At 43.0% G+C, this 19,254-nt stretch overlaps 2 protein-coding genes across 5 annotated transcripts in view; both read left to right on the top strand.

Moving 5' to 3' along the window:
* The window catches only part of LOC100557984 (zinc finger protein 850-like), a 60,832-nt gene extending 43,022 nt beyond the window's left edge, over positions 1 to 17,810 (top strand). For both annotated transcript variants that reach the window (XM_062979223.1, XM_062979224.1), the window contains exon 2: positions 10,512 to 17,810. In XM_062979223.1, the coding sequence (XP_062835293.1) occupies positions 10,695 to 12,713 (2,019 nt within the window). In that variant the 5' untranslated portion in view covers positions 10,512 to 10,694 and the 3' untranslated portion in view covers positions 12,714 to 17,810. The remainder of the gene's footprint in view (positions 1 to 10,511) is intronic.
* The window catches only part of LOC103281240 (zinc finger protein 420-like), a 67,059-nt gene that overhangs the window by 43,042 nt on the left and 4,763 nt on the right, over positions 1 to 19,254 (top strand). The window lies entirely within an intron of this gene.

Raw genomic sequence — 19,254 nt, 5'->3', positions numbered from 1 at the left:
AGAACTGTTGTCAGTTGGGTTCATTCTGCAGAAGAGAAGGCTGAAGGGAGACATGATAGCCATGTACAAATACAGTAGAGTCTCACTTATCCAACACTCACTTATCCAATGTTCTGGATTATCCAACACACTTTTGTAGTCAATGTTTTTAATATATCGTGATATTTTGGTGCTAAATTCATAAATACAGTAATGACTACATAGCATTACTGCGTATTGAACTACTTTTTCTACCAAATTTGTTGTCTAACATGATGTTTTGGTGCTTCATTTGTAAAATCATGACCTAATTTGATGTTTAATAGGCTTTTCCTTTATGCCTCCTTATTATCCAACATATTCGCTTATCCAACATTCTGCCGGCCCATTTATGTTGGATAAGTGAGACTCTACTGTATGTGCCTTAAAGACTAGGACACGGAACAACGGCTTCAAACTGCAGGAAAGGAGATTCCACCTGACAATTAGGAAGAACTTCCTCACTGTGAGAGCTGTTCAGCAGTGGAACTCTCTGCCCCGGTCTGTGGTGAAGGCTCCTTCTTTGGAGGCTTTCAAGCAGAGGCTGGATGGCCATCTGTCGGGGGTGGTTTGAATGCGATTTTCCTGCTTCTTGGCAGAATGGGGTTGGACTGGATGGCCCATGAGGTCTCTTCCAACTCTGCTATTCTATGATTCTATTTATGTTTTACTACAGTAATTGCTAATTATTGATTGTTGTTGATTTTATATTGCTTTTGTTGTTGATTGTTACTGGTTTTATTTTGCATTTCATTGTATTATAACAAGCTGGAAGCCGCTTTCGGTCCCTTTGTGGGAGAAAAGCAGGATGTAAATAAAAGTTTATTATTATATTATTATTATAATAATATTACCATTATATTATTACAGTAGAGTCTCGCTTATCCAACGTAAACGGGCCGGCAGAACGTTGGATAAGCGAATATGTTGGATAATAAGGAGAGATTAAGGAAAAGCCTATTAAACATCAAATTAGGTTATAATTTTACAAATTAAGCACCAAAACATTATGTTATACAACAAATTTGACAGAAAAAGTAGTTAATACACAGTAATGCTATGTAGTAATTACTGTATTTATGAATTTAGCACCAAAATATCACTATGTATTGAAAACATTGACTATAAAAATGTGTTGGATAATCCAGAACGTTGGATAAGCGAGTGTTGGATAAGTGAGACTCTACTGTATCACATTATTATATTATATTATATTATATTATAATATTATTATGATATGATATTATAATAATATCATATAATATGCCATTATATTATTATTGTTATATTGTTATACTATATTATATTATATATTATATATTATAATACGGTATTATTATATTATAATAATATAATTATTATATCATTATATTATTATATAATAACTAGCTGTGCCCGGCCACGCGTTGCTGTGGCGAAGTATGGTGGTATGGGAAATAAAATATTGAGGAATTAGTGGTAGTTAAAGAAAAGGGTAAAAGTGTGGAGTCCAGATAATCCAGTGCAAAGCAGATAATATAAGATTATAAATATAGCTGTGTGGAAGGGCCTTGAGTCTACACTGCCATATAATCCAGTTCAAATCAGATCACCTGTATTTTATAGGCAGTGTGGAAGAGGCCTAAGTGAGGCCTAACTCTGCCTGTCCCCTGGGTGAGTGGGTTGCTAGGAGACCAAGTGGGCGGAGCTTAGCCTTCTAACTGGCAGCAATTGGATAAAAACAATTATTCCTCTCCCTCTAATTAGGACTTCATTTTTCTTTTCGTTTTGTTGTATCAACCTAGAGGCATGGATGATGGGTTGTGTTGTCAATTTTTGAGGTTGTGGGGTGTTTAGTTGTGTTGTTTTGGCGGTCGCCAGGATTCCATCACTCTTTTATATATATAGATATAATAATATATAACAAAGAGTCCCTTTTGGGGAGATAGGGCGGAATAGAAATAAAGTTTTATTATTATTATTGTATGACACAGCAAACAGAATAGATATGCCAGATTTTGTATCACAAAATCATAAGTCAAACACTTCCCATGTGTCTAGGACTGTGTGATGTATTTTCGGATGATGCATGCAGATCCCAGCAGGGTGGCCTTTTGCAGTTGGCAGATTGTGATTTTGTCAATGTCCATTGTTTCCAAATGCCGGCTGAGATCTTTTGGCACGGCACCCAATGTGCCCATCACCACCGGGACCACCTGCACTGGTTTCTGCCAGAGTCTTTGAAGTTCAATCTTGAGGTCCTGATAGCGGCTGAGTTTTTCCTGTTGTTTTTCGTCAATGCGACTGTCACCTGGGATGGCAACATCAATGATCCTAACCTTTTTCCTTTCCACAACTGTGATGTCTGGTGTGTTGCGTTCCAGAACTTTGTCAGTCTGGATTCGGAAGTCCCACAGTATCTTTGCGTGCTCATTCTCCAATACTTTTGCAGGTTTGTGATCCCACCAGTTCTTTGCTGCTGGGAGGTGGTACTTGAGGCATAAGTTCCAATGAATCATTTGGGCCACAGAGTTGTGCCTCTGTTTGTAGTCTGTCTGTGCAATTTTCTTACAGCAACTGAGAATATGATCAATGGTTTCATCTATTTCCTTGCACAGTCTGCATTTTGGGTTATCAGCTGATTTTTCGATCTTGGCCTTAATTGCATTTATTCTGATGGCTTGCTCCTGGGCTACAAGGATCAGGCCTTCTGTCTCCTTCAGTTTTATTATTATTGTAATATTTTTATTATATACTATATTATTATATTATATGATTATACCATTATTTCATTATATTATCATATATTAGGAGCCCCGGTGGCGAAGTGCGTTAAAGCACTGAGCTGCTGAACTTGCAGACCGAAAGCTCCAGCTCCTGCCAACCTAGCAGTTCGAAAACATGCAAATGTGAGTAGATCAATAGGTACCGATCCGGCGGGAAGGTAACGGTGCTCCTTTTGACACAACCCAAAACCCCATTGGTCTATTAAGCTGCATCATCACACTGTTGACTCATGTTCAACTTATGGTCCACGAAGGCTCCTGGGTCGTTTTCACATGGACTGTTGTGGAGCCAGGCATCACCCTTTATCTGTGCATTTCATTTTTTTCTGCCTAAGTGAAGTATTCTACATTTTCCTTGTTGATATTCATTGTTGGTTTTGTCCAATCAGCTCTCTAGTCTGTGAAGGTCATTTTGCATTCTGACCCTGTCTTCTGGAGTATCCGCTCTTTGAGGTTGTGATCACCCTGTCACTCATCCTGATGGACACACGTGGCCTTGATAAGCCAGAATTCCACTTCTCTGTATTATTTTTCGACCTCTTCTGAGCTGTAATATTACAAGGCCTTGAGCCTTCTCTGCCAAAGAGGGCTGGTGCTTCTCTAAACTACAACACCCAGGATTCCATCTCATCGTATTGAGCCTTGGCAGCTAAAGTGGTGTCAAACTGTGTTAATCTTAAAGTGTAGATGCAGGGAGAATGAGGCTTACTGCCTTCTCTGTTCGTTGGCCACTTTGCAGGGGCCTCAGCATTTTCATCATCGGCAAAAGGGTTACAATGGGAACATGTTTTTCTGAAACTTTCTCTGTGTTAAATAGTCTTATGCTTTTGTATAGAATCGCTATTCATTTCCCACTCTCCCCTTCCCCTCACTTTTAGGGCCAGAAGGTCTCACCATTTCACTGATCCTCAGGCTCTCTCCAGCATTCATCTGAGTTGTTAGAGTTGGTGGGGTAAATCCGTCTCTGAATGCAGATAGGTAGCATACAGTTTGTGGCTCATTTGATGCTGTTTTTGCAGCCCTTGGCTCTTCTTCAGGCTCTATTACCTGTTTAAATAGGTAGCTGTGACACCCCTGGCTGCGAGAGCACTGGAAACCAATACACGGAGGCCAATAAACAATCTAATATCTTTATTAAAGAATTGAAGAAATAAAACAAAAACAAGCAGAAGATAAAGTTCATCAATAGACCTTTTAGGAAAGGTCAAATATAGTCCAATAATATATTGTCCAATCTCTAATATTAGAGTTTAAAGTTTGTAATCCAAAAAACTGAAACACACTCAAACTTCCAAGCAGTTTGAGTGGGGAAACGTCCAAGTCTTTTACTAGAGTTCAAAAGCAAGTCCAAGGCAAGGAATTGAAGACAAGGCTGGATTCACGGCACGACAAGGCAAGGCTGGAATCACGGCAAGGCAAGGAAACACGGCTAGGCAAGGCACGGCTAGGCTGGGAGGTGGTGGATCCAAACGCGGACCACACTTGGCTGGAAGTGAAGTTATTCTTTCAACTGACACGTTGACTCCGCGCTGGCTAGCCAGCACACAGAACTTTTAAGGAACTTCAAATCTTTCCACAGAGCAGGTGTCCAAATCTTTAACCAGATGCAATCCTCCCTGAGAATTCTCAGGGGAAAACAGGTTAATCAGCAGATTCTCTAGCTGCTAATCGCGCACTCCTTCTCCTGCCAGCTTTCTCAAACCTACTAGTTTACCAAAACATCCGTCTATCAAAGGGAGGGGAACTGGTGGGAGAAGGCTCCGTTTCAAGGGCCTTATTAATGAGCTGTGGGCTAGAATTGTCAGTAGGGAACATCTGGAAAGGGGCAGAATCTTGCTGAATCGGCATAAACCCCATTTCCTCGTCACTTTGGTCCACAATGGAGTCAGGTTCACGGCCCAAGGGTTCAGGGGACATCACAGTAGCAAGGCCTGCCTGTACTTCTCAACATACATGGAAATAGACTCACTGTAACAGTGTGTGCGTGTCACCTCCAGGCGTAAAGCAGCTGTGATGGCCAGGGCTTGCAGCTGAGCGCTGAGCGGAGTGCAGAGGCCTTTTAGGCACTTGGCACTCAGTGCTCAGCTGCAAGCCCTGGCACTCATTAGTCAAATGTGGGTTAGACAAAACTACAGTCAGCTGGATCTGTAATTGGTTAAGTGAACGAACCAAAAGGATGGTCACCAATGCTTCCTCCTCATCCTGTAAAGATGTGGTGAGTGGAGTGCCATCAGCAGGGTTCCGTCCTTGGCCCGGTTCTGTTCAACATCTTAATTAATGACTTGGGTGAACAGCTAGAACGCATGATCATCAAGTTTTCTCTCTCTCAGTTGCATAGTCATTTCCGATTCTTGGTGACCTCCTGGACCAATCTAGGCCAGAGCTCCCTGTCGGCCGTCACCGCCCCCAGTTCCTTCAAGGTCAAGCCAATCACTTCAAGGACATCGTCCATCCATCTCACCCTTGGTTGGCCTCTCTTCCTTTTTCCTTCCATTTTCCCCAGCATCGCGATCTTTTCCAAGCTTTCCTGTCTCCTCATGATGTGGGCAAAATACTTCATCTTTGTTTCTAGTATCCTTCCCTCCAGTGAGCAGCTGGGCATTATTTCCTGGCTGATGGACTGGTTGGATCTTCTTGCCAAAGTCCAAAGCACTCTCAGGATGTTCCTCCAGCACCAGAGTTCAAAAACATCTCTCTTCCTTCGCTCAGCCTTCCTTATGGTCCAGCTCTCGCATCCATAGGTCACTATGGGGAATACCATTGCTTTGACTATGCGGACCTTCCTTCGTGGCCAGTGTGTTGTCTCTGCTCTTCACTATTTTATCCAGGTTGGCCATTGCTCTCCTCCCAGGAAGGAAACGTCTTCTGATTTCCTGGCTGCAGTCTGCATCTGCAGTGATCTTCGCGCCTAGAAATAGAAAGTCTGTCTCTGCCTCCACGTTTTCTCCCTGTATTTGCCAGTTATCAATAGGTGTCGTTGCCATGATCTTGGCTTTCTTGATGTTTAACTGCAGCCCAGCTTTTGCACTTTCTTCTTCCTTTCCCCTTGGTGATAAGGCTCCTCAGCTCCTCCGCGCTTTCGGCCATCAGAGTGGTATCATCTGCATACCTAAGGTTGTTAATGTTTCTTCCAGCCATTTTAATTCCGGCCTTGGATTCGTCAATCCCTGCACGTTGCATGATGTGTTCTGCGTACAAGTTGAATAGGGAGGGTGAGAGGATGCAGCCCTGATGTCCGCACTCCTTTCCCAATCTGGAACCAGTCTCCTGTTCCGTGGTCTGTTCTGACTGTGGCTACTTGGTCTTTATACAGATTTCTCAGGAGACAGACAAGGTGACTTGGTACCCCCATACCACCAAGAACATGCCATAGTTTATTATGATCCACACAGTCGAAGGTTTTAGAATAGTCAATAAAGCAGAAGTAGATGTTTTTCTGGAACTCCCTGGCTTCCTCCATTATCCAATGGATATTGGCAATTTGGTCTCTGGTTCCTCTGCCTTTTCTGAACCCAGCTTGGACCTCTGGCAACTCTCGCTCCATGTCTGGCTGGATTCTGCCTTGCAGGATCTTGAGTATAACCTTACTGGCATGGGAAGTAAGGGCCACTGTACGGAAGTTTGAGCATTCTTTAGCATTTCCCTTTTTGGGTATGGGGATATAAATGGACTTTTTCCAATCTGATGGCCAATCTTGTGTTTTCCATATTTGCTAGCATATAGCATGCATCACCTTGACAGCATCACCTTCCAAGATTTTAAACAACTCAGCTGGGATCCCATCGTCTCCTGCTGCCTCGTTATTAGCAATGCTTCTTAAGGCCCATTCAACCTCAGTCCTCAGGATGTCTGGTTCTAATTCACTCACCACACTGTCAAAGCTATCCTTTAAATTATTATCCTTCCTATACAGATCTTCTGTATATTCTCACCACCTATTCTTGATCTTTTCAGCTTCTGTTAGGTCCCTGCCATCTTTGTTTTTGATCATGCCCATTTTTGCCTGAAATTTGCCTCCGATGTTTCTGATTTTCTGGAAGAGGTCTCTTGTCCTTCCTATTCTGTTGTCTTCTTCCACTTCCATGCATTGCTTGTTTAAAAATAGTTCTTTGTCTCTTCTGGCTAGCCACTGGAATTATGCATTTAGTTGAGCATATCTCCCGCTATCGCTGTTTCCTTTCGCCTTCCTTCTTTCTTGGACTACTTCCAGTGTCTCAGCAGACAACCATCTTGCCTTCTTGGTTTTCTTTTTCTTTGGGACGTACTTTGTTGCTGCCTCCTGAACAATGTTGTGGACTTCTGTCCATAGTTCTTCTGGGACTCTGTTTATTAAATCTAGTCCCTGAAATCTATTCTTCACCCCCACTGCATATTCACTGGGAATATTTGTGAGATCATATCTAATTGGTCTGTGTATTTTCCCCATTCTCTTTAGCCTGATTCTAAATTTTGTAATAAGAAGTTTGTGGTCTGAACTACAGTCAGCTCCAGGTCTTGTTTTCACCGACTGGATGGATGTCCGCCACCTTTGGCTGCAGATGATGTAGTCAATCTGATTTCGGTGTTGACCATCTGGTGAAGTCCATGTGTAAAGGCGTCCTTTAGGTTGTTGGAAGAGAGTGTTTGTTATGCACGTTGAGTTTTCCTGGCAAAATTCTATCAGCCTACGTCCTGCTTCATTTTGTTGTCCCAGACCATGCTTGCCTGTGATCCCAGTTATCATTTGACTGCCCACCTTAGCATTCCAATCTCCTGTAATGAGAATAATGTCTCTTTTTGGTGTGTTATCCACTAAGTGCTGCAGATCCTCGTAGAACTTATCTAATTCTGCTTCTTCAGCAGCTGTGGTTGGGGCATATATTTGGATCACTGTGGTGTTAAACGGCTTGCCTTGAATTCGAATTGAGATTTTTTGGGTTGTGTCCAATCACCGCTTTTGCAACTTTATTATTAACTATGAAGGCTACTCCATTTCTTCGGTGTTCCTCTTGTCCGCAGTAGTAGATCTGGTGGTCATCTTTTGTGAAGTGGCCCATTCCAGTCCATTTCAGTTCACTGACTCCCAAAATGTCTATCTTTAATCTGGACATCTCACCAATAACCACATCCAGTTTGCCCTGGCTCATAGATCTTACATTCCAGCTTCCTATATTGTGTTGATCTTTAGAACATCGGATTTGTCATTCACCTCCAGCACCGTCGGCCATTCAGCTTTGAGCTAACTGGGGCTAGTTGGACTAGTCCTCTGTTCCTCCCCGGTATCATTTTGACCATCTTCTGACCTGGGAGTCCTACCTTCCGATAGCATACCAACATTTCTCTGATTGTACTGATCCATGTAGTTTTCATGGCAAGAATACTGGGGTGGGTTGCCATTACCTTCCCCAGGGAAGTTTGCAGATGATACAAAATTGGGAGGGAGAGCAAATACCCCAGAAGACAGGAGCAGAATTCAAGGTGATCTTAACTGATTAGATAGATGATTGACCAAAATTAACAAAGTGAACTTCAACAGGGACAAATGCAAGATACTCAATTTAGGCAGAAAAGATACAGAATGGCAGACGCCTGGCCCGACAGGACATGGAGCAGTGCTTCAAACTACAGGAAAGGAGATTCCACCTGACAATTAGGAAGAACTTGCTCACTGTGAGAGCTGTTCAACAGTGGAACTCTCTGCCCCAGAGTGTGGTGGAGGCTCCTTTGGAGGCTTTTAAGCAGAGGCTAGATGGCCATCAGTCGGGGGTGTTTTAAATGCGAATTTTCTGCTTCTTGGTAGAAAAGTGTTGGACTGGATGGCCCATGAGATCTCTTCCAACTCTAGGATTCTATGGGAAAATAGGTTGAAAAATGATTTGCTTTTTAGTCTCTAAGCAAAAGAAACAAGGAACAAGAAGAAGATCTAGTAACAAAGGTGTAGACACACAGGTGAAACAAGAAGCTAAAGAAGAGGTAAATTTGAGTCATGTTAGTGTAGAGAAGAAGAGATATGCTTTAGTACCATATACATATGATCCAACGAAGTTTCATAAAACACCTGTGGCAAAAGATTTTGTTAATAGAGGTAGATTTGTAATTGTTGAAGAATGAGTCTATAGTTGTTGGTGATTGTGTGTAATGAATTGTAAACTTGTGAAAGTGTTCCCCATACATGTAAGAAGAAGTTTTGTATATGTTTGTTTAACCTCAGTTGCAAAGTTAGACATTCAGAGTATGTAAAAGAAGGTGATTGAAGTGTGTTTGAGCTGTGTATATAACTATGATGACTAAATTACATTTAAAGAGGGGGAATTGTTGAAGTGGGAATGATTGTATATAGATGTCAGGACCCAGGCTGCAGAGCACCAATAACCATACGCAGAGGCCAGAATCTATCTAATATCTTTATTAAAGAATTATATAAAGTCAATAAAAACAAGTGTAGAATATAGTCCAGAAGTAGACCTTTCAGGAAAGGTCAAATATAGTCCAGGAAAACAATGTCCAATATATGATATTAAAGTCCAAAGTTATAATCCACTTCACCGAAACACACACTATTTAGCAAGCAATAGTGTGGGGAACTGTCCATAGTCTTTGAGGCTCAAGGTAAATCCGAAGGAAGGGAAAACAAGGCTGGAATCCGAGAAGCAGGGTCCGTGGTTTAAAACGCAAGGCAAGGCAAGACTTGAGACTTGGCAAGGTCCAACTTGAAACAAGGCAATCGTGGAACAAGAACTGAGTCCATAGAAATCCGTGGAACAAGGCAGGGCTGGGAACTTGATTCAGGAGCTGGGAACTGGGGTACGAAGTCTACACACGATCTCACTCCACGAGCTGATGAATTGACTCCGCAAGGAATCCTTTGTGGCCAAACATCTATATAGGATCTTGTTTTCCCGCCAAAGCACACTTTCTCTGGGGAACAAGAACCGAAACCTATACTGTCCAGATGCAGGACTCCTTAAACTTTCCCAAGGGAAACAGACTTAATCATCTAATTGTCTGGCAGCTATCCTGGCGCTTCGGCGAGTCGCCTCCCGAGCGCGTCTATCTTGATTATAATAAAGGCGGCGAGAAAATGGGGGAGATTTCTGCTCAAGGCTTGTTTGGCTGACTTCTTGTGGGCAAACATCCTGCAGCTGCAAGGGCTCCAAATCTGGCAGAAACGGTGGGAAACCCAAGTTTTCCTCTTCATCTGTCACAACAGTACTAGGAACGGGACTACATGGCCCATGAGTCATCACAATAGAGTTGTTTAAATGTAATTGAGTTATAGTTGCAATGTGAGCTGGAGATTGCATCATGCTGTCTGCTGTCCACTATGCGAGTGTGTAAAGAGTTAACTGTGTATTGCATCAGACAGCAGGGGTGGTTATAAATAGCTTGCTGTGTTATCTGTTCTTCCCTCTGCTCTCTGCCTATTTGCACTCTGTATGTATATGTCGTCTTGAGAGTTTTCCGTTTGTCAGTAAATCTTTTGTAGAAAGCCAAACAGGCTTCTGCCTCATTATTGGTGCCAGTGATTCTTCATTGATCTTCTGCTGCATGTGTGTTTATTCAAACCGCGCACTCTGACATTTTAGTAGCCCAGAAACAGCACACCTTTGTTGGTTTCTGTGTGCGCCCCTGAGACCCTTCACATCTGCATTTCTTGCTATTTCCATTTTCAACATGACCCACGAAGGGAAAGGGGAAGAAGGTTTCTGGCTTTCATCCTTTATCTTTTATTTCTTCTTTCTTCACCAGGAAAAGGAGCATTCAACAAAACCACATTTGTCATGGAGAGAAACAATTCAACATCTAGTGGATATTGAAGAATGTGGAATTCCAAAGTGCAGTAAGGAAACCAGTCCTATAGGAAGAAGAAATGCCCCGAAGGTGCTGATCTGGCTGAACTCATAGGGAAGGAAAGCATTTTAAAGTACCAACATGGAGAAAAAATCATATACAGGTACCGAATGTGGAAAGAACTTTAGCCAGCAGAGACTTCATGAAAGGACTCACAGTGGTGAGAAACCGTACCCATGTCTGGAATGTGGGAAGAGCTTTGCTCAGAATGGAAATTTGCTTAGACATCAGAGAACTCACACTGGTGAAAAACCCTATACCTGCCTGGAATGTGGGAAGAGCTTCTCACAGATTGGACATCTGTGCTCACATCAAAGAACTCACATTGGGGAGAAACCCTATGAATGTCCGGAGTGTGGAAAGAGATTCACTCAGAGTGGAAATTTACAGAAACATCAAAGGATTCACATAAGGGAGAGACCTTATATATGTCTGGAATGTGGAGACAGCTTTGCTGGCATTAGAGATCTACGTAAGCATGAAAGAACTCACACTGGTGAGAAACCCTACCCATGTCTGGAATGTGGGAAGAGCTTCTCACGGAGTGGATATCTACATTCACACCAAAGAACCCACACTGGGGAGAAACCCTATAAATGTCAGGAGTGTGGAAGGAGATTCACTCGGAGTGAACATTTACGGACACATCAAATGATTCACACTGGGGAGAAACCTTATACCTGCCTGGAATGTGGAAAGAGCTTCTCGCAGAGTGGACATCTACGTTCACACCAAAGAACCCACACTGGGGATAAACCCTATACGTGCCTGGAATGCGGAAAGAGCTTCACTCACAGTAGAAATCTACATAGACATCAAAGAGTTCACACTGGGGAGAAACCCTATACATGTCTGGAATGTGGCAACAGCTTTGCTGACATTGGAGATCTACGTAAGCATAAAAGAACTCACACTGGGGAGAAACCCTATAAATGCCAGGAGTGTGGAAAGAGCTTCTCGCAGAGTGGATATCTACGTTCACATCAAAGAACTCACACTGGGGAGAAACCCTATGAATGTCTGGAGTGTGGAAGGAGATTCACTCAGAGTATACATTTACGGACACATCAAAGGATTCACACTGGGGAGAAATCCTATATATGTCTGGAATGTGGAAAGAATTTTGTACATAGTGGAGCTCTATATTCACACCAAAGAACTCACACTGATGAGAAACCCTATAAATGCCTTGAGTGTGGAAAGAGTTTTAGTTGGAGTGGAAATCTACGTTCACATCAGAGAACTCACACTTGGGAGAAACCTTTTAAATGCCTGGAGTGCGGAAAGAGTTTTAGTCTGAGTGACCATCTACGTTCACATCAGAGAACTCACACTGGGGAGAAACCCTATAAATGCCTGGAGTGTGGAAAAAGTTTTAGTCGGAGTGGAAATCTACGTTCACATCAGAGAACTCACACAGGGGAGAAACCCTATACATGTCTGGAATGTGGCAACAGTTTCGCTGTCATTGGAGATCTACGTAGGCATGAAAGAACTCACACTGGGGAGAAACCCTATAAATGTCAGGAGTGTGGAAAGAGTTTTAATCGGAGTGGAAATCTACGTTCACATCAGAGAACTCACACAGGGGAAAAACCCTATACATGTCTGGAATGTGGCAACAGTTTCGCTGTCATTGGAGATATACGTAAGCATGAAAGAACTCACACTGGGGAGAAACCCTATAACTGCCAGGAGTGTGGAAAGAGTTTTACTCAGAATGCACAACTACATTCACACCAAAGAACTCACACTGGTGAGAAACCCTATAAATGCCTGGAGTGCAGAAAGAGTTTTAGTCGGAGTGGAAATCTACGTTCACATCAGAGAACTCACACTTGGGAGAAACCTTTTAAATGTCTGGAGTGCGGAAAGAGTTTTACTCAGAGTGGAAATCTACGTTCACATCAGAGAATTCACACTGGGGAGAAACCCTATAAATGCCTGGAGTGTGGAAAGAGTTTTAGTCGGATTGGAACTCTACGTTCACATCAGAGAACTCACACTGGGGAAAAACCCTATACATATCTTGAATGTGACAACAGTTTCGCTGTCATTGGAGAGCTACGTAAACATGAAAGAACTCACACTGGGGAGTAACCCTATAAATGTCAGGAGTGTGGAAAGAGTTTCTCACAGAGTGGAGATCTACATTCTCATCAGAGAACTCACACTGGGAAGAAACTGTAAATTTCTCGCATGTGGACAGAGCTTCCTTGAGCGTGGAGAGCTACATAAACATAATAGAGCCCATCTTGAGAAAAACTCTATACAGGCAGTCTACAAGTTACTAACAATTTCGGTTCTGTATTTTTGTTCCTAAGGTTAATTTTAAGTGTAACTCCATCCAAATGTTATGTATGTAGATAGATAGATAGATGGATGGATAGATATGTTTTTCATAGCATACTTGATGGAGTATATTGATTTGGATTTGTAATTTTATTTCTGTTTTTAATAGAATTGTTTTGGTTCTGCCTCATGATGTTGTTTATTATGTTTACTATGTTTAACTTTATTGTGTGGTGTTTTTTGACAATCAAATGTTTTTTATGTTCATGTTGGAAACTGCCCTGAGGCATCTCGAGGAGATGGAGCGGTATATAAATAAAGTTTTTTATTATTATTATTATAACGGAAGGGTTAAAACTCCTTTGGTTTTAGTTTTGCTGTCTTCTTCCCTATTCAAAATATTTCACTTCACTTTCTGTCCCTGTGATAATTGGATTTTGAAAAAATTGGCTTGTTGTGGAAACAACAAGGATAGAATCATAGAGATGGGAGAGACCTTGTGGGCCATCCAGTCCAAGCCCATTCTGCCCAGAAGCAGGAAAACAGAGTTTTTGGGCAGTTGATCATGGCATCAGGACACCAGCAAGAGACAGCCAGCAGTTGAGGATTCCCAACTGGGTTGTTGTGTGTTTTCCGGGCTGTATGGGCTTCCGGGGGATCCCGGCCATGAAAGCCTTTGACAACACATTGAACATCTCTACGGGGAGAAATCGTTCCAAGACACACAGAGATTGGAAAAACTAAGGACCAGGAAAGCACATCTGCTGTGCTCCCTGACCTTCCTTCTACGCTGCAGGGACGCAGAGACCATCCCACAATTTCTCATAGCCAAAAGGACTTTCAAAACACCACAGGTTCATCATATTTACAACCGCCTGGAACACCTGAAGAAAGGATTTCCCCAGGCCAGGATGTGAGGCTAGGAAGGCCATTCAATGCTAACAAAGATGATTAATTACAACATTCACACTGGCCTCCAGCAGACAAGAGTTCTTCCCCCCACCCAGGAACTTCCACAGATATTTATTTATTTATTTATTTATTTATTTTCAGTATTTATATTCCGCCCTTCTTTCTCACCCCGAAGGGGACTCAGGGCGGATCACATTATATACATATAGGGCAAACATTCAATGCTCATATATAAACCTTCCTTGCTTAGTTTCTCCATACCTCACAACCTATGGGGATGCCTGCTATAGATATGGGCGAAACATCAGGAGAGAATGCTTCTGGAATATGGCCAGACTGTGACGCCCCTGGCTGCGAGAGCACTGGAAACCAATACACCGAGGCCAATATATAATATTAGAGTTTAAAGTTTGTAATCCAAAAACCGAAACGCCCTCAAACTTCCAAGCAGTTTGAGTGGGGAAAACGTCCAAATCTTTCACTAGAGTTCAAAGCAAGTCCAAAGGCAAGGAATCGAAGACAATGCTGGATACATGGCACGACTAGGCAAGGCTGGATTCATGGCAAGACAAGACAAAGAACACGGCTAGGCAAGGCACGGCAAGGCTAGAAGGTAGCGGACTTAAACGCAGTCCACACTTGGCTGGAAGCGAAGTTAATCCTCCAAACTGACACGTTGACTCCGCGCTGACTAGCCAGCGCACAGAACTTTTAAGGAACTTCAAATCTCTTCACAGAGCAGGTGTCCAAATGCTCTTTTCCCAAGGGAAAAGAGCTAAAACAACATCTTCACCAGATGCGATCCTCCCCGAGAGTTCTCAGGGGAAAAAAGGTTAATCAGCAGATTCCCTTGCTGCTAATCGCGCGCTTTGTCTTTGTCCAGCTTTCTCCTGTCTGTTCGTTTGCACAAACATTTTCCTAACAAAGGGAGGAGAGCTGGGAAGAGAAGACTCCGTTCCAAGGTCCTTTTTAATGAGCACTGAACTGGAATTGTCAATAGGGAACATCTGGAACGGGGCAGAGTTTTGCTGAATTGGCACTAAACCTATTTCCTCATCGCTGTTGTCCACAATGGAGTCAGGTTCACGGCCCAAGGGTCCATGGGACATCACACAGACAGCCTGGAAAACACACAACAACCCTGTCATCCCGGCCATGAAAGCTTAAAACAACACAGTTCCCAACTGGTCCCCAAAATTGAAGTATTTCTTGCCACAGGTCTTCTCTGGGTAGTGAGCGGCCCTCTTTCTTTCCAGATGGGTCCTTTGGTGGGCAGGATTCCCAAGGCTTAGCACAAGTCCATGCAAATATTACTGTCTTCCCTTTTGAGAGGATACATTCTCAAATGAGTGTGATCTGCTTGGCCTTCTGAGGAGATGCACTGGCTGGCAGGGCTACTCCTTCAGGTCTGGCCAGTCGGGGTCAAGGTGTTCGATGGTGGTGATGCAGTTGGGTCTCTTTGTGCCTCTGGCCAGTCCAGTCCCAAAGGGTGTGTGGCTGTTCAAGAATGCTTGAAGTTAGTACTTGCCAAGAGTAATGAACAATAATGAGTGTCTTTTAAGTCCAAGACAGAGAAGTGTGTATGGGAGGGAAGAATGGTGGGAAGAAGAGTATAACAGTAAGGACAACAGAGGAGAAGAAAGGGAAGTGGATGTGTTTTTGCTCATAAAAATAAAGGAAATATACCAAGATAAATAGAAATAATCATCTAAACAATTAGTAAAACGTTGAAGAAGGATGCCAGATTACTAGCAAGACCTCATCCGAAGCCGATTAGCTGGGACGAAGATGGTGACTTCCAAATAAATGAATGGGAGTTGCTTAAAACACAAGACAGCTTCACATAGACTCAACGTTATACATCCCTATAAAGGCAAGGGGAAACTTGGGCAGCTGTTAGGAATTGTGGGAGTCGAAGTCCAAAACACCTGGAGGGCCCAAGTTTGCTCATGCCTGATCTAAGACAAGAGTTTTAAGCAGACCTGGATGAAGCAATAAAACCTCTGCAAGAGGGCTTCAAATGACCTCTCACGTGGCTGAGATTGCTGAAGCAGCTGGACAGGCTTTTTAATTGGTAATGAGCTGGGTGTTAAACACAGTTGGTCCAGCAGATCAATAGAGGAATGTCAGATGATAATTCGGACGTATTGTGCATCAACTCAATGTAATATTACCTCAAAACCTCACAGCTGTTTGTCAGACAGCAATGGAATAGAAGCTGTAACCTCATAGTAATTTATACTTTGGTATTGTTTTAATAGGACATACCTAGCATGGCAGCACCTGCGGCTGCACAAGGTGGAGAGGCCAAGGCCTTTTGAGCCATGAATCTGGCCCAGGAAGAACGAGGGAGTTGAGCTGGGAACAAGGAATCTGCAAAGACGGCTTGTCACTCCATGGGATGAGCAGAATAAGAGATGCCAAATCGATTGTGTAGGACAACTGAGTTATATACGAGGGTTAGCCAGAAAGTAGATTACGTTTTGGAATTAAAAATGAACAAAGTATAGGAGAAAACATTTACCATATGCAGTTGCAAGCCACACCCAAATACCACTTCTCAACATAGTCGCCATTCAAATCTAGGCACTAATCATAGCTATGAGTGAGCTTGGCAACTCCTTCCCCACAAAACTCTGCCGCTTGCGTCCTCAACCAGCCGGTCACCCCTTCCTGCAGCTACGCATTGTCGCCAAAACACTGTGTTGCCAGCCACCTCCCCATTGTTGGAAACAAGTGGTAGTCGCTCTGTGCAAGGCCCGGACTGCACAGCGGATGAGGAAACAACTCCCACCCAAACGACTCCAGAACTTCATGTGTGCGACCCGCCATGTGGAGCCCGGTGTCCCCATGAAACAGCAAAATCCCCACGCTCAACTTTCCTGCAGGCTTGTCCTGGATTGCAAGCGGCAGAGTTTTGAGGACGCAAGTGGCAGAGTTTTGTGGGGAAGGAGTTGCCAAGCTCATTCATCGCTATGATAACTGCCTAGATTTGAATGGCGATGATGTTGAGAAGTGGTATTTGGGTGTGGCTTTCAACTGTATATAGTAAATGTTTTCTCCTATACTTTGTTCATTTTTAATTCCAAAACATAATCTACCTTCTGGATAGCCCTGGTAGAACAGTGTGGTCCAACTTTAAGTGACCCGAGGGCCAATCAAACTTTAGTATAGGAATGTGAGGACCAGAGACATTCCAGAAAGAAAACGTTTTTAAAAAACTTAAAGCAATATGAAGAAGGGTAAACGATTCTTTTTTCAAATGTTAAATTAAAATATTTTTCCAGTAAGAAGGGCAAGGGCCAAGAAAAATGTATTTTGTGGGCCGCATGCAGCCCGCAGGTTGGACCACACTGATATAGAAGATTAAGTCAACAATTCTGGGGGATAGTACTATAGTTTTCTTGAATATTAATGGATTAGATTCACCAGGAAAGAGATACAGGAGTTGCAGTTCCATGAAGAACTTGAAACAAGATATTGTTCACCTACAATGTTTCTCAACCTCTGGGACCCTCCCCTGATGTTTTTGGCCTACAACTCCCAGAAATCCCAGCCAGTTTACCAGTTGTTAAGATTTCTGTGAGTTGAAGGCCAAAAACTTCTAGGAACCCACAGGTTGAGAACCTTTGATCTACAAGAAATTCACCTGAGAAAATGGAGCAAAAAAGTATTTATCCTAGTTTTATTTTGCAGAAAAATTTAGCTCAGAAGAGACGATCTACAGCCGTCGTGATTAATACTACCTGGGTTTTTAAATTATTCAATTCTTGAAAGACACAGAAGAAAGATACACATTCATAAAGGATGAATGGTGCGTAACATGATCCAGAGAAAGGACACAGACATCTTTCTCCTGCTTTCATCTTTTGCTCTTACTTTAGCAGGGATTTATTTTTCTGTTTGGATTTAATCTTGTACCCGATCGAAGGAAGTTTGAGCCTATGTGATGTGCACAAGTTCGTAAATAAAATATTCTGATATCTTCCCGTTTTTGTTGGTTGGTTTTTGGTCTCGTATTTTCACTAGCACAATAATGGGGTGGGGTGGGGGGGGATCAGGGCGGGGACTTTTAAATTATCCTTAAAGCTGTCTCCCCACTGGTTCATTCTTTACCAAAACAGACATGCCTCTCATGCATTTTAAGAGTAATAATCTTAACAAGTTAAAGAGCCTGGTGTAACGGCTAGAGATCATATAGTACATATATATAGTATATTATCTATTTATTTATTTACTTCACTTGTATACAAGAAATATACTTGTATTTCTCACCACGGATGGGGGACTCAAAGTGGTTTCCAAACATGGCAAAAATCAGTGCCTACACCACAAGAATAAAATACAACTATCGATTGAATCATAGTATATAGTGTAGGTAAAGGTTTTCTCCTGACATTAAGTCCAGTTTTGTCCAACTCCAGGAGTTGGTGCTCATCTCCATTTCTAAGCTGAAGAGCCGGCATTATCCATAGACACCTCCAAGGTCATGTGCCTGGCATGACTGCATGGATTGTTGTTACCTTCCCACTGGAATGGTACTCATCTACTCACATTTGCATGTTTCGAACTGCTAGGTTGGCAGAAGCTGAGGCTTCCCTGGATTCAGACCACCAACCTTTTGGTCAGCATGTTCAGCAGCTCAGCAGTTTAACCCGCTGCGCCACCCAGGGGCCCAGTATATAGTATATAATCAGCTATTTATTACAATTATCAGCTTTGACTGGTACGTAGTTGGGCCCTTTCCTAGATTTGGAGGACCCAAAGATAGTGAGTCAGGCCCTGAGAACCTCAAGGTTGGACTCCTGCAATGTGCTTCACGTTGGTCTACCTTTGTACCAAGTTGGTTCCTAGTATGGCAGCCAGATTGGTGACAGGGACATCCAGGAGTGAGCATATTGCACCGATCCTAAAGTCTCTCCAATGGCTGAGAATTCGTTTCCGAGCACAAGTACAAAGTGCTGGTTTGGACCTTTAAAGTTCTCCATGTTTTGGGTCCAGGTCCCGTCCAGGATGGCCTTCTCTCGTGCAATCCTCCCCTTTGGACACTGAGGTCCTGGGGGTGGGGTGGGGGTTTGGGTGTTTCCTTCGGACAGACAGAACCTGACTGATAGGTAAGTCGGACCTGAACCGTTGAGGGCTTTAAAGGTCCAAACCAGCACCTTGAAGGGGGCCGGAAACATCTTGCAGGCAAGTGGGAATGAACATGCAAAGATACTGTGGGACTTCCGAATCCAGACTGACAAAGTTCTGGAACACAACACACCAGACATCACAGTTGTGGAGAAGAAAAAGGTTTGGCTCATTGATGTCGCCATCCCAGGTGACAGTCGCATTGACGAAAAACAACAGGAAAAACTCAGCCGCTATCAGGACCTCAAGATTGAACTTCAAAGACTCTGGCAGAAACCAGTGCAGGTGGTCCCAGTGGTGATGG

This window comes from Anolis carolinensis, chromosome 4, assembly GCF_035594765.1.
Source record: "Anolis carolinensis isolate JA03-04 chromosome 4, rAnoCar3.1.pri, whole genome shotgun sequence".
Classification (NCBI taxonomy): domain Eukaryota; kingdom Metazoa; phylum Chordata; class Lepidosauria; order Squamata; family Dactyloidae; genus Anolis; species Anolis carolinensis.
This window is presented reverse-complemented; position numbering and strand designations above follow the sequence as displayed.